The following is a 13124-nucleotide window of genomic DNA, read 5'->3' as shown; positions in this document are numbered from 1 at the left end:
GCGGTAACTCGAATAAAATAGCTGTAAGGTGCAGCACGAAACTATTAAGCACTATAGAAAGCACTGTACAATTACCACCTGATAGATAATGTGTACTGTATGTCGCGATTGCTATTCAATATAAAAAAGAGTGTAACTAAGTCGTATGTAAATATAATCCATTTGTGACTACAGAACTTGATCTTTTTAATTAACTCTCGCAAAGACTGCAAGAGAATAATAAGTAGCAATTGTGAAATCAATAAGTAAACTAAAATCGGCTTGATTTTACATTGCTACACGCCCTTAACATTAAGCATGAAATAGATAATACAAAAAAAAACTATTGTTTTATGAACATTACTTTGTACTCCGATTGGGGAAAGCTTGATTAATCAATTCATTCCGAACTGCTTCGTCTTCTGGATATTGGCTGGCTGCTTCTTCGTTTGGTACATAATGAGTACCAGTGAACGCGTAAAAATATCTACCGATCGTGTAATTGTTTATCCACTTTGGATTTGGAGCCAACAATAGATCTTCTAATAAAAAGTTTGTTATTTTAAAACGTTTTGCTTCTTTTATAAAATGAATAACCGCAAAAATTGAAACCAGTATTACCTTGAATTACCTGATGGAATGATCCATTATTCTCGAATACATAATAAAATGGTTGATCCAAATTTTCTTCTAGGTCATCGTCCCCATTCTGAGATAACGCCGAGCATAATTGCCAGCCTGTTATTACACACAGATATCCATGTAATCTGTGTATCATTATTAATCCTATCGCGTATTTTACACTTGGTATCCTTCTCATTTGTGGTTTTATTTCCTTCTGAGGATGTATAGAATTATCATTATAACATAAAGCAATTCAGTCATACAGAAACTTTAATAGCATTATCATTTTTACCTCCAAAATTGAAATTTGTAGCCGCAATTGAAACGTTCGTGACAAAAGATTAGCTTGTCTTCTCAGTACATCATCCAAGTCCTACAAGATTTGTATGATATGATTTTTGTCATTTGACTTATATAATACTTTAAAAGTATAAAATACCTTTTCCATATTTTCTAATACTTTTACTAAATCTATTAAATTCATGTGTAGTTTACGATATAGGCGTCCCAATCGTGAAACAGTATTTATGTCGTTAGGTTGTATCATAAGTTGAAGTTGAAGAGCAGAAAGCACCCTTGTACACCTGCTGTCTAAGTGAGTATGTTGTCTAGCAGCTACTTCTAAATTATTTGCCAATTTTGTTACTGCCTATAAGCAAGTTGCAAAGTAAGACAGATATAAAATAGCTATCCTTAATTAGAAATAGTAACAAACCTCTACAGCAGTTGCTGGTTTATAATTGTCATACATTTCTATCTGACATTTTGGCAGCCCAGCAATTCTAAGGCAATTTGTCTTAGTTAGAAACTGACCACCATTGAAAACATCAATATAAAAATTTTCTCCATCTTCAGATTCTGGACCACTGAAATAAATAGAACTTATACATAAATTGCTATTGAAAAAGTCTTTAAACTGCTAATTGTTAAATATGTGCACCTATAAGCACTCATACCTATACTATATAGCAACTTACTATGTTTCTTTCCACCTTAATAAAAAATGGGATGGAAAGCTCATAGGTTCACAACGTATACCTAGTCTGCGGGCAACACTTTCAAATATTATTGCTAATGTTATAGGATTCCCACTTTTTTGTTCTAAAACCTGTGCAAAGAAAAATCATGTATGTAATGAATCGTATAAAAAAATCAATGAATTATTCTCTGGCATTTAGTATGTAATATGTAACTTACTTGATCTATGAATGAATTTTCAGATGAATAATACATTTCACTATTTCCATAAAATCCTAATCTTTCAAATAATACTTTACAGAGTGTATCAGTTATTTGTCTTGTTTCTAAAACACTCCATTGATTGTCATCAATGATGTTATTCTTCCAGAAAATAAATTTATCTTCTGGAGTAGAAAATATTGAATGCCTAGGATAGTATTCCCTAAGTAATTCTTTAGTCTGATCTGCAATACTATCTAGTAGTGATGATATATATGAGTATAGTATATGTCTTTCTGGCTGGCTCCATTGTGCTACTATAGTTGCACCATATTCTAAGGTTTGTTTCTCCTGAGGTAAAGATATAAACTTTTGCCATTCATTCCTTAAATGACATTGCTTCAAATATCGAACAATTTTAACAGCATAATATCTGTGGGTTAAATTACTAACTCTAAAAGAAATGAAATTATCAATTAGTACTCCACAAAATAATTTTTTAACACTATACTTAAAACAATTATACTCACATAGCAGGACGTTCTATTAAACTAATAAGCTCATCCACAAGAAAGTAATAAGCTAATGGATGAGCACCTTCTTCTGGACGAAATAATGGATCAAACTCTTTGAACTCTGAATTTGATAACTCCTCCTTCTCAAAATGTTTCCTAGACATTAATGTTAAATGATATAATAATTTTCTTCTGCTATTTATACTAGCCTTTACTTCTTCCTTCCAATTTAACATGTAACTGTCTGATTCATTGATCCTTTGATATGCTTCTTTCAGACGTGGCCATCTATTAAAAATATTTGAAATATTTCATTCCCTTGCAAACAATTCTCTCATTTAAACATTCAAAACTAACTTTAAAAACATCACAGTAGAAACGTGTAGTAATTAAGACCTCTACCAAGAAACATGATACGAGAATATAGGTATACAAAACCCACAAAGCGGTATTTTATTTCACGAACTAGTATATTAATCTACGTTTCGTATCAAATTGGGTTAATTACACAAGAGAAAAAAGAAACGACTTGTTTAAATAAACGATTACTTGGAACCGCAGGAACAGACGAGATAAAAAGTACACCGAAGATCACCGACGCGTAAAACGTTCGTTTTCCTAATTACACGTTGACGTTTTCAATGCAGAACAAATGTACCTTTGATATAACTTAGTCCTCCAAAGTTTGTTACTGTCTCTGACAATTTTGTATAAATGCTTGCACGTTGAACCGAAATTATTCACATCCCAGAAACCGAGTCGACTGTCCTCCAGAATGTACACGATTACTTCTTCTGGCAACGAAACAACTGTGTCACTTGCCATTTCCCGAAAATCAATTTGGACCGTGCAGTTTGATCGAAGACGAAGGATACATGAAGGGTAATCGCCCTAACGTCAGCGGCTACTGTCGAGTAGCTCAGAAGTTGACGCCTTTCAAAACGGGTGACGCGGCAAGGGGCAGGGAAAACACGATTACACCACTACTCCCGTACAGCATTTGCATCGTTGCAATGATAGTGTATCGATCTGTATAATTATTTTGCGAACGCGCTACTCTAGCCAATAAGAGCGGTGTTATACATTAAGCGCCGTTTACACTAGCCAACCGAAGAAATCAATTGTGAGAATTTAATGTGAGAAAATGAAGAGATGATGAAATGAAGAGATGAAGAAAAGAAGAGATGATGAAATGAAGACATGAAGAAAAGAAGAGATGAAGAAAAAGGAGATGAAGAAAAGAAGAGATGAGAAAAGAAGAGATGAAGAAAAGAAGACGGAGAAAAGAAGAGATGAAGAAGAGAAGATGGAGAAAAGAAGAGATGAAGAAAAAAGAAGAAATGAAGGGGTGAAGAAATGAAGAGATGAAGGAAAGAAGAAATGAAGAGATGAAGAAAAGAAGAGATGAAGAAATCATACCATCTAGAATGACAAAAAAAACCCGTAGCCAACAAAAGTTGTCCAATGTAAACTCCGCTTTAATAACATTCTGAACTTCCAATGATAACTCTATTGCGGTAACACTCATCCATAAACTGCTTGTTAATGAGATAGAATGAGCAAGTGTCATAATAAAAATGTTTTTCTAATAAGTCACTAGAGGGCTACAAACAGCTGTGCATCCACCTGCTATATTTGAAATTGTTACAGTAGTATCGGGAGAGGTCTTTTTTTAATAGTTTTACAAAATTTTAATATCAATATTCGTGGTGCTTTTTATAAATAATATTATTTAAAGCAGAATGCAGTTATAGCAATATAAAAGCAATATTCCCAAACAGATTTAATACGCATGATAATCCATGCTTTGACGAAGAGTCATACAATCGACCTCGTCGATTTTTAATGTATTTGTTTTAACATTAATATCTTCTTCAATTTGAATTTGCGTTTTCAATAAATAACGCAATGACGCTTGAGCCTGAAAAAGTTAATAAATAATATAACCACTGTCGACTAGCTGACGCAAATGTACGTTGCAAACTGCGATGCAAACCTCAAACATAGTGTCCTGTAAAGTCGTCACGACCTCGCGGAGGTCATATACTTCCTTCACGAGTTGAATTTCTACTAAATCTCGAGTAAGTTCTAAGCCAGGTCTTTGGCAACGATTACCGAGTCTCGTATGAGCCAAAGCTAAATAACGTTCCTTTTCCGCGATCGATTTTTCTATCTCAGTGATATTTTTCGTCATCTCAGCCGCCTGTCTCATTACCTACACAAAAACCATAAAATATAATATCAAACCATTTTTTTCAATTCACCTGGCGAAGTACCTCAGAGTGCTGGAGTTCCAATTTCATTTTCGCTTCTTTCGTCTCTTCAATACGCTGTCTGAAAGCCTCATCAGTTGCATTTTTCTGATCCCTCAAGTCATTAATCGCCTGGCTAATTATTCTATCGATGTAACAACGCAGAGGTCTTGCACTATTTACCTCTTTTGAAGCGGCGACAATATTGTTATCAGTTTGCAGTTCCCATTCGTTCAATTCTATAGTTCTTAATTAATAAACGTAAATTTTAAGTAGTAGAAAATTTACAACAGTAAAAAGTACTGAAATGTTAATAGAGCTGAGTACACACGATGGGTCGAGCCGCGAGGTGCCATGGTAAATGCTCAGATTTAAATTAGTTTCCTTTAGCGTTAAATTATGTTTGTCAATGCGCAAGTTATTCTCTTTATCCTCGAGATCGTGGTCCATGTAATACAGTGTCGCCTTGAGTCGACGTATCTGTTCCTGAGTTTGCTCCAAAGTTCGTACCAGCAAACTTTCAGCCCCTTTGATCACGTCGCATTCTTTCAGCAATTCTTCCTCAACGTTATCGCGGACCAGATCGATTCCGAGCCGATGTTCTCTGAAACAGAACATCGGCTAACAATTAGTATGAATCTAAACCTTCCTCAGGGGATTAACAAAAGTCTCAAGATCATGTTCACCTAAAAATGAGGCATTTCTCACAAATAACAAGAGCGTTCCGCCTCACCGATGCCAGAGCATCCATAATTCGCTCCTTGTATATCAATAAGGCATCGCTCTCGAGGAGGACTTCCTTTCTTATACGCAAAAGTTCCTTTTTCCGAAAGTCAATATCCTCGATCTTCTCTTTTAGCCTATGATCTGTTTCCTCTTTATTAGTTCGTACTTTCTCGGTACTCAATTCGCAAATGCGTTGCGACTCGGTCAAAATCCGCTCCGCTAACTCTTGCTGCGCTTCGGAACATCGGTACCTGATTCGATCGAAATCGAAGACTTAAACGTTAGTGTGTTCTTTTTTTTATTGACTAATTCAGTGATAAAGAAGAAATTTCTTTTAGATGTATTATTTTATACCTGTGCCGATTATTCAGCTGCCACTGACCCAGAGAGAACTTCAATGGAGGCGGAGGAATCAAAACGTACGCTGGATTTTGTTCCATTTTTTATTCCTCTCTCCTTTCTCTAATTTTGAAAAGCTTCCCTGATCGTTCGAACGACCAGTGTTCTTTTAAAACACCGAGATTGCGGGTTTGATCTATATGTGCGAATGATTTGACAGGAAGTTGGTTTCTATGACAACGGTGTCTAATTTCGAATTTAATTCATTGCAAATCACCTCCTCTTGAAAATTAATCATATCTCTTATTTAAATACATGATATTAGATTAATTACAAGTACCATCAAATAGCTCGAAGAAGTTATTGATTGATTAATCAATAATCAAGTACGTGAATATTTGATAAACTTAAAGATTGGAAACAAATTTAAGATCTCGATATCTCGATTAATGTATTCTATAGCCCTCTATCGACTGGCTCAGGACGTAAAGTCGCAGCTTCAAAGAGAAACGCAAGATCCAGTCGACTCTCCTATCTTCCTCGATTTTTCTAACCATGGGTGAACGTCGATGTTTTCACCTTATTTTTTGATTTGCCGCGTATGCAACGCCGTGACACAATGGCGGCTTCCGTTACGAGCATATACTTTTTGTCGACCGTGTTCGATAAAATGTAAAGATCTGTCGAAAGTGCGCCCTTTTCGACAGGTTTCAGGCGTCTAAAGATGACAGTAATATAGAGACGGTAAGGTATTCGTGGAGAGGATCGCTGGAGGTATAGATACACGTTAGAGGTATGGATTCTCCCCTTGATCAATAACAACTTTTGTACGCTCCAAAAGCTAAATCATTAAGTATTCTCTATGGACAGCTCTTATTCGATTTGTTTTAGAAAGAGTCGCACAGGTACAACGGCAAAATGTCAAAACGACCTGCGGATAGCGGGGACTCGGGTTCCCAGCCGCCCATTAAAAAAGTTCAATTCGAGCCGATTTTGATCGGACCTATATCGACCCTCGAAGAAATGGATATGAAAGTTCTACAGTTCCAAAATAAAAAGCTAGCCCAGGTGAGATCTAGAGTATATTCGTGAACTTCTACCTGAAACTGATATGTTAATGCAAACAGATGTACATAATATTTTGGAACTATATGTTTGTTTGTTTATATACATTGGGACTGATTTTAAAATTTTTTTTTGTGGTCATATGCTGTATGAATTTGTATGTAATTATGCTAATTATTGCAGATTTATGCCTTAATTTTTGTAATCTTTGTTGATAATATAAAGTATTAAAAATTTGTTATGTAAGAGATATTTGCTGTTCAACTATAGCAGATGAACCACTGTATTACATTTTTGTGAACACTGTTTTATGATGTTTTTAACATTTGTTTGATGATTAGAAATTGTGATTTTTATCATTTAATCTATGTTTTTCTTTGTTTATTTGTCATTTTTAGAGATTAGAACAGCGTCACAGAGTTGAGGCAGAATTAAGACAACGAATTGAACAATTAGAAAAGAGACAAATGCAAGATGATGCAGTTCTTAATGTTGTTAATCGATATTGGAATCAGTTAAATGAGGATATACGTGTATTACTTCAAAGATTTGATGCTGAAACAGCTGATGAATCAGAAAACAAGAGTAAGAAATGAAAGACTGAATTAATTCATTATATATGTACAACAGAATACATTTTTATATATGATTGTAGATGAAAGTGAAGCTACAACATCATTTCTCATGCAACTGTCTTCTTGGGATAAAGAGGAGTTAGATGACAAATTAGCGAATCGCGTTCAGGTGTCCAAACGTGCAGTTTCTAAAGTTGTACAAGCATTTGATCGTCTTTCTCAAAGAAATGAAAAAATTACTCTTGCCCTCAAAGGAGAATTTGATGGAGGTAATTTAATTCAATACATTTATGAGACTAACAGCGTGAAATAAAAATTAATGAGATTATATTTTAGAGGAGGCACCCAATATCGACGAAGTAGTGCGCAGAGCAAATGCTGAAATACAAATGGAAAATAGGAATCTCCAAGCAATAAATATACAACTTCATGAAAAATATCACACCATTTCATTGAAGGTAATGAAACGTCATTACTTTGATAAGTTGTACTCATGATCACGTATTCATCAATAAACATTATTCTGCAGATGTCTGAACTACAAGATACTATAACAGGAAAGGACACGCTTGCTGCAGAGCTTCGTAATCAAGTGGACGATCTTCAGTATGAATTAAATAAAGTGCGAGCACGTAACGATAAATTAGAGCACCATCTTGGAGAAGCAATTGAGAAGCTGAAAGCATTTCAACAAATTCACGGCACAGACGAAAAGGGTAGCAATAAGCCGAATACTTTGGTTGCATCTAGTGTTTCACAGACAAAGGTAAACTATTCTACTTAATCAATTAATAGGACAAAGAATTAAAGAATTAATGCATTTAATGTTGCACAGCTCGAAGATTTACAAAGAGAATTAGAAGAAACAAGGGAATTAGCTAACAATAGATTACAAGAATTGGATAAATTGCATCAACAACATCGCGATACATTGAAAGAAGTAGAAAAATTGAAGATGGATGTGAGTTTTTTAGTTTTTGTACACATAGTCTTGAAGGTGCACGGTACAGAATGTAAATTAATGTCATGTGCAATAAATACTCATGTTATACTTGTTTTTACTTGTTTCTTGTGTTTTACTTCTTTACTTTCAAATAGTATACTCACGTGCGAAAAGTGAGTCGTGAACTATGTTAGCATGTACTATTAACTAATACTTTTCAATTTATTTTGAAGTATATTTTATATTTACAGATACGACAACTTCCAGAATCAGTAATTGTCGAGACAACAGAATACAAATGTTTGCAATCGCAATTTTCTGTATTATACAATGAATCAATGCAATTAAAAACACAATTAGACGATGCTCGCCAACAATTACAATCCAGCAAAAACGCCCACTTACGTCATATTGAAATGATGGAGGTATGTGTATTTTATGAAAAGAATGTGAAGCTTGTATTAATTCTACCAAAATTATTATCAATGTATTCTTGCAGAGTGAGGAGTTAATGGCTCAAAAGAAATTGCGTGGGGAATGTATACAACTAGAAGACGTTTTAGCCCAACTACGAAAAGAATATGAAATGTTAAGAATCGAATTTGAACAAAATTTAGCAGCGAACGAGCAAACAGGACCGATCAATAGAGAAATGAGACACCTGATAACATCTCTTCAGAATCATAATCAACAACTTAAAGGCGAAGTTCATCGTTACAAACGAAAATATAAGGAAGCTTCTTCAGAAATTCCAAGAGTATGTATATCATTATATGAATAATGGAAAGACCATGATACTAATCAATATGAAATATTTATAGCTGATATTTATGGTTTATTATAGTTAAAGAAAGAAATTGAAGAATTAACAGCTAAGTTAGGTCAACAAACGTCACAGGAAAGTAAAGAAGGTAACAATTCTGATGGCAGTGGAAAAGAAGAGGATGCGTCGAATTCTCTTCCAGGATCCGCGCAGGTATTAAATGTGTTTCTAAAAAATTCTGTAAAGAAAAATTGAAAAATTTTTTTTGCTAATGTAGATAAAGGAAGAAAGTGGAGTTTCGATAAAACGAGAGTCTGGGGAGGAAGAAGTTGAAACTATTGAAGTTGGAGAGGGAGAGGGAAATAAAGGTACTCCAGATTCTTTGACCTTAACTTCTCCCACATTAAAAAAAGAAAAAGATATTAAGCGTGAAAAGGATATTAAGAAAGAAGCCGTGAAAACCGAGCACCGTGATCCAGCTCATCGTACTAAAGATACGAAGGTTGCTGAATCAGAGCTTGTTAGAGATTTGAAAGCACAACTTAAAAAGGCTGTAAACGAAATGAAAGAAATGAAATTGTTATTAGACATGTATAAAGGTGTTGGGAAAGAGCAAAGGGACAAAGTACAACTGATGGCTGCTGAAAGAAAAACGAGAGCCGAGTTGGAGGAACTGCGCCAACAAATAAAAAAGATCCAAGTACGCGTTTGCTTATGAGACTGTTTGGTTATAAGATATTGTAATATTTTTATCATGTTGTAAGGTTAATATTTCCAATAATAAGCTTACTTTGCTCAGGAAAGCAAACGTGAGGAACGAAAGAAACTAGCAGACGAGGATGCACAATTGAAAATTAAGAAACTGGAGGAACAAGCATATACACTTCAGCGTCAAGTTGCTTCTCAGAAACAGGTATAGCTAATGCATCGATAGTGTGTACTATACACACTCCGATTCTTTATCAGCTGATATACATTACTTAAATTATGAACCTTGCTTGAAACCATGGACTGAGAATAATGCTGAACAGAACTGCTTATGGTTGCAGGAAGAAGAAGCTCTTTTAAACGAAATGGAAGTAACTGGGCAAGCTTTCGAAGACATGCAAGAACAAAATTCCAGATTAATACAGCAACTACGCGAGAAGGATGACGCGAATTTTAAGCTGATGACGGAAAGAATTAAAAGCAATCAACTACATAAATTAGCCAGAGAAGAAAAGGACGTGTTGAAGGAACAAGTTTCTACGTTAACAACGCAAGTAGAAGCTGCTAATGTAGTGGTTCGCAAGTTAGAGGAGAAAGAACGTCTTCTACAAAATTCTCTCGCCACGGTAGAAAAAGAACTAGCCCTGAGACAGCAAGCAATGGAAATGCATAAACGAAAAGCTATAGAGAGCGCTCAGTCTGCAGCTGATTTAAAGCTTCATCTTGGTAAGAGATTTACTCACAAATTATTGTATTTTGTTTCGGCGAAACTATTGCTGAATGTATTCTTTTCTGTTTAGAGAAATATCATTCCCAGATGAAGGAAGCGCAACAAGTAGTCGCTGAGAAAACTAGTTCCTTAGAAGCAGAAGCATATAAAACAAAAAGACTCCAGGTAAAAACTTCAAACTAGATGCATTAGAGACTTTCTAAATATCCTGGATCTTAAATATATTTCGACTGTACTTTGTCTTAGGAGGAGATAGCTCAACTAAGGCGTAAAGTTGAGAGAATGAAGAAGATAGAGCTTGCTGAAACTTTGGATGAAGTAATGGCCGAGGAACTACGAGAATACAAGGAGACTCTTACTTGTCCTTCTTGCAAAGTTAAACGGAAAGATGCGGTTTTAACGAAATGCTTCCACGTGTTCTGTTGGGATTGCTTACGTACACGATATGAAACAAGGCAGCGGAAGTGTCCGAAGTGCAATTGTGCTTTTGGAGCTAACGATTATCATCGTCTGTATCTCTCCACATGAAAAAGGAAAATGTGAATGATTGAAATTCGTGTGAAATCTTAATTCAATTGCGTAAATTTCTTCCTAATATTAGGGATGTGCATTTTTCTTATACTTCGTATTTATTGTCCAGATCATGGGTAGAACAAAATAGGAATGAAAATGCAGTTGCATATGTCACGCAAACAGAATGATTGAAGGAAATAAAGTTTGTAAAAAAATTACTATTACTTTGTCGAAAATAATGCAAAAATGTATTGCATTTTAAAAACATTTTGCAGGGACTACATCAAACATATTCTTGTACGTTTCAATCTCACGTATAGAACAGCTTGGAAAAAAGTCCTAGTGGCAGCACAATGAGTAAAACACTAAGAATGGTTGGTTGTACAATAAGAATTTTAGTTACTCTTGAAATTCAGCTTGAATGTAATTTAATCATAAAGATTAGAAAAACTTGAATGTTCAAGAGGCCTGAATTTTAAGAACAATTCATATTAGTGGATGCATTGTAATATATTATAAATATGAATTTAGGGCTTCTATATGCAATTAAAACCTATAGTAATTTCATAAAAAAATGAAGACATTATTTGAAAATCAGTAAATTGCATTATGAATGATTCTTATCTGAAGATCCCAGTCTCATAAAAAATACTTTATTTTATCATTTGCCAGAGTGACTGAACTGTTAATGTATTAGAAGCAAAATTAGAATTAGAAATATAATTAATTTATTAAAATAAAAATTTGTGGTATATATAAGGTAGGGAAACAATTAATTTAGAAATCTTTACTTCTCTAATTAAACTGGTTTTTTTATACTTTGCTTAATACTATCTCATCCTTTTCTACTTTTGTTAATAAACATTTCTGTTCTTTTATCCAATGAAGAAATATGAAAATATTTCTAGTATGTATTAACAGTTATGTATGTAGATTAAAAAAAAAGATTAGATGAAAATACCAATGATCATTGTTTTGCAATATTTTGTAACAAAGATCTAACAAATGAATTAATGCTTTAAAGCATAAATAGACCTTTTAAATCACATTATTATGTGATAATTATTTCCACCACATTTTCAATAGGAATTAACAAATGTATGTTAAGTTATATAGTAAAAGAGTTTCCCAATTTGCATAAAGGTCTCTTGTTATTTAGCCTTCCTATAACTGTACATTTGATGAAATGAGATTTTATTATAAAACGTTTTATAATCACTGCTTCTCACCATGGATAAGTTTTAGAAATAAATCATTTTACTAAAAAAAAGTGAGAGTTTTCGCAATCCCATGATTTTTACGAATATAGTTTCAAATGAAAAGTGAAAAAATTATGGTTCGAAAAATTTCGATAACACTTACGCTACACGAAATCATTGTAAATATATTCCTCTTGTAATTTATATCTTGATTTAGAGTCGATGTTACTGGCATTATTGTAAATTGTAAAATCACAAAAATTTACTGTTACTACTCCCATTAATCGTGCAACAATTGTTTAGAAATGGTGGAATGACATTATACAACTAGAACAGTAATTAGGGTAGGGGTATTGATAATACAGAAAGCCTAGAATATTTATCACGTAAAATATGTGTGATATAAATCATAAAAAGTACACGAACCATGTAAATTTTGTAACCTCGTATGGTTGTCATCTTTAATGCTGACCTTTTTTATATTCTCATTTTGTTAGAATTTATATATTGACGGAACACGAAAATTGCACACGTTTAATATTACAAGATAAATTGTTCGTAAATAACATTTCTTTTACAATTTTATAAACCGTCTTGTATACATATATTTATTGTAATATAACAATAATACAATAAATTCAAAGTTTTAGCGTTCTTTTACAGAGTCAATTATTATCATTATCGTCATCGGCAATCGTTAGTAAACAAATCTCATCTAAATACCTTAGTAAAAGAGGCTCGCTATTCTTCTCCTGTTAAAGGTAATCGGAAAAATTTTTAGATACATTTTGCGGTTCACGAAATATGACGAATACTTTTATTAATATGCGTGTTCTGTCCGATAGAAAGCATTTATGTATAGTATATACGTTTTTGTGTGGCCTACGTATATGTATATGACGTGTGTTTGTGTGTATGTGTGTACAATTTTTAGTGTAAATCTGAATGGAGGACAAATGTATTCCACAATAGCTTTCTAATGATAAAATTCATGATATCTACATACAATTAAAG

General features: G+C 33.7%; 3 protein-coding genes across 5 annotated transcripts; 1 reads left to right on the top strand and 2 right to left on the bottom strand.

Annotated features, from left to right (window-relative positions):
* Positions 1 to 151: 151 nt before the first annotated feature.
* LOC143178073 (F-box only protein 21) lies at positions 152 to 3363 on the bottom strand. 2 transcript variants are annotated; one of them, XM_076376511.1, is made up of 9 exons: positions 2956 to 3363; positions 2313 to 2585; positions 1801 to 2236; positions 1581 to 1711; positions 1319 to 1469; positions 1043 to 1252; positions 896 to 976; positions 601 to 817; positions 152 to 521 (listed from the first exon to the last, which is right to left on the bottom strand). In XM_076376511.1, exons 1-9 carry the CDS (start codon positions 3120 to 3122, stop codon positions 340 to 342), a joined length of 1848 nt encoding a protein of 615 aa, XP_076232626.1. In that variant the 5' UTR covers positions 3123 to 3363; the 3' UTR covers positions 152 to 339. The 2 variants fall into 2 exon arrangements, with proteins under 2 accessions (XP_076232626.1, XP_076232627.1); XM_076376512.1 differs by having other exon boundaries at positions 152 to 518.
* Positions 3364 to 4059: 696 nt separating this feature from the next.
* Tektin-c (Tektin C) lies at positions 4060 to 5715 on the bottom strand. The gene is made up of 6 exons (XM_076377254.1): positions 5630 to 5715; positions 5236 to 5526; positions 4881 to 5153; positions 4574 to 4796; positions 4294 to 4512; positions 4060 to 4218 (listed from the first exon to the last, which is right to left on the bottom strand). The coding sequence occupies exons 1-6, from the start codon at positions 5713 to 5715 to the stop codon at positions 4081 to 4083; spliced, it is 1230 nt and encodes a 409-aa protein (XP_076233369.1). The 3' UTR covers positions 4060 to 4080.
* A 551-nt stretch (positions 5716 to 6266) lies between these two features.
* Positions 6267 to 11615, top strand: Bre1 (E3 ubiquitin-protein ligase Bre1). Of its 2 annotated transcripts, none has more exons than XM_076377005.1 (15): positions 6267 to 6407; positions 6506 to 6682; positions 7078 to 7264; positions 7335 to 7523; positions 7591 to 7712; positions 7784 to 8020; positions 8090 to 8215; positions 8449 to 8622; positions 8697 to 8954; positions 9042 to 9173; positions 9238 to 9660; positions 9760 to 9873; positions 9992 to 10394; positions 10469 to 10563; positions 10645 to 11615. In XM_076377005.1, exons 2-15 carry the CDS (start codon positions 6533 to 6535, stop codon positions 10924 to 10926), a joined length of 2892 nt encoding a protein of 963 aa, XP_076233120.1. In that variant the 5' UTR covers positions 6267 to 6407; positions 6506 to 6532; the 3' UTR covers positions 10927 to 11615. The 2 variants fall into 2 exon arrangements, with proteins under 2 accessions (XP_076233120.1, XP_076233121.1); XM_076377006.1 differs by having other exon boundaries at positions 10010 to 10394; positions 10645 to 11614.
* Positions 11616 to 13124: the final 1509 nt, after the last annotated feature.

This window comes from Calliopsis andreniformis, chromosome 4 (assembly GCF_051401765.1).
Source record: "Calliopsis andreniformis isolate RMS-2024a chromosome 4, iyCalAndr_principal, whole genome shotgun sequence".
Lineage (NCBI taxonomy): Eukaryota > Metazoa > Arthropoda > Insecta > Hymenoptera > Andrenidae > Calliopsis > Calliopsis andreniformis.
The sequence above is the reverse complement of the archived record's forward strand: the minus strand, read 5'-3'. Positions and strand labels throughout refer to the sequence as shown.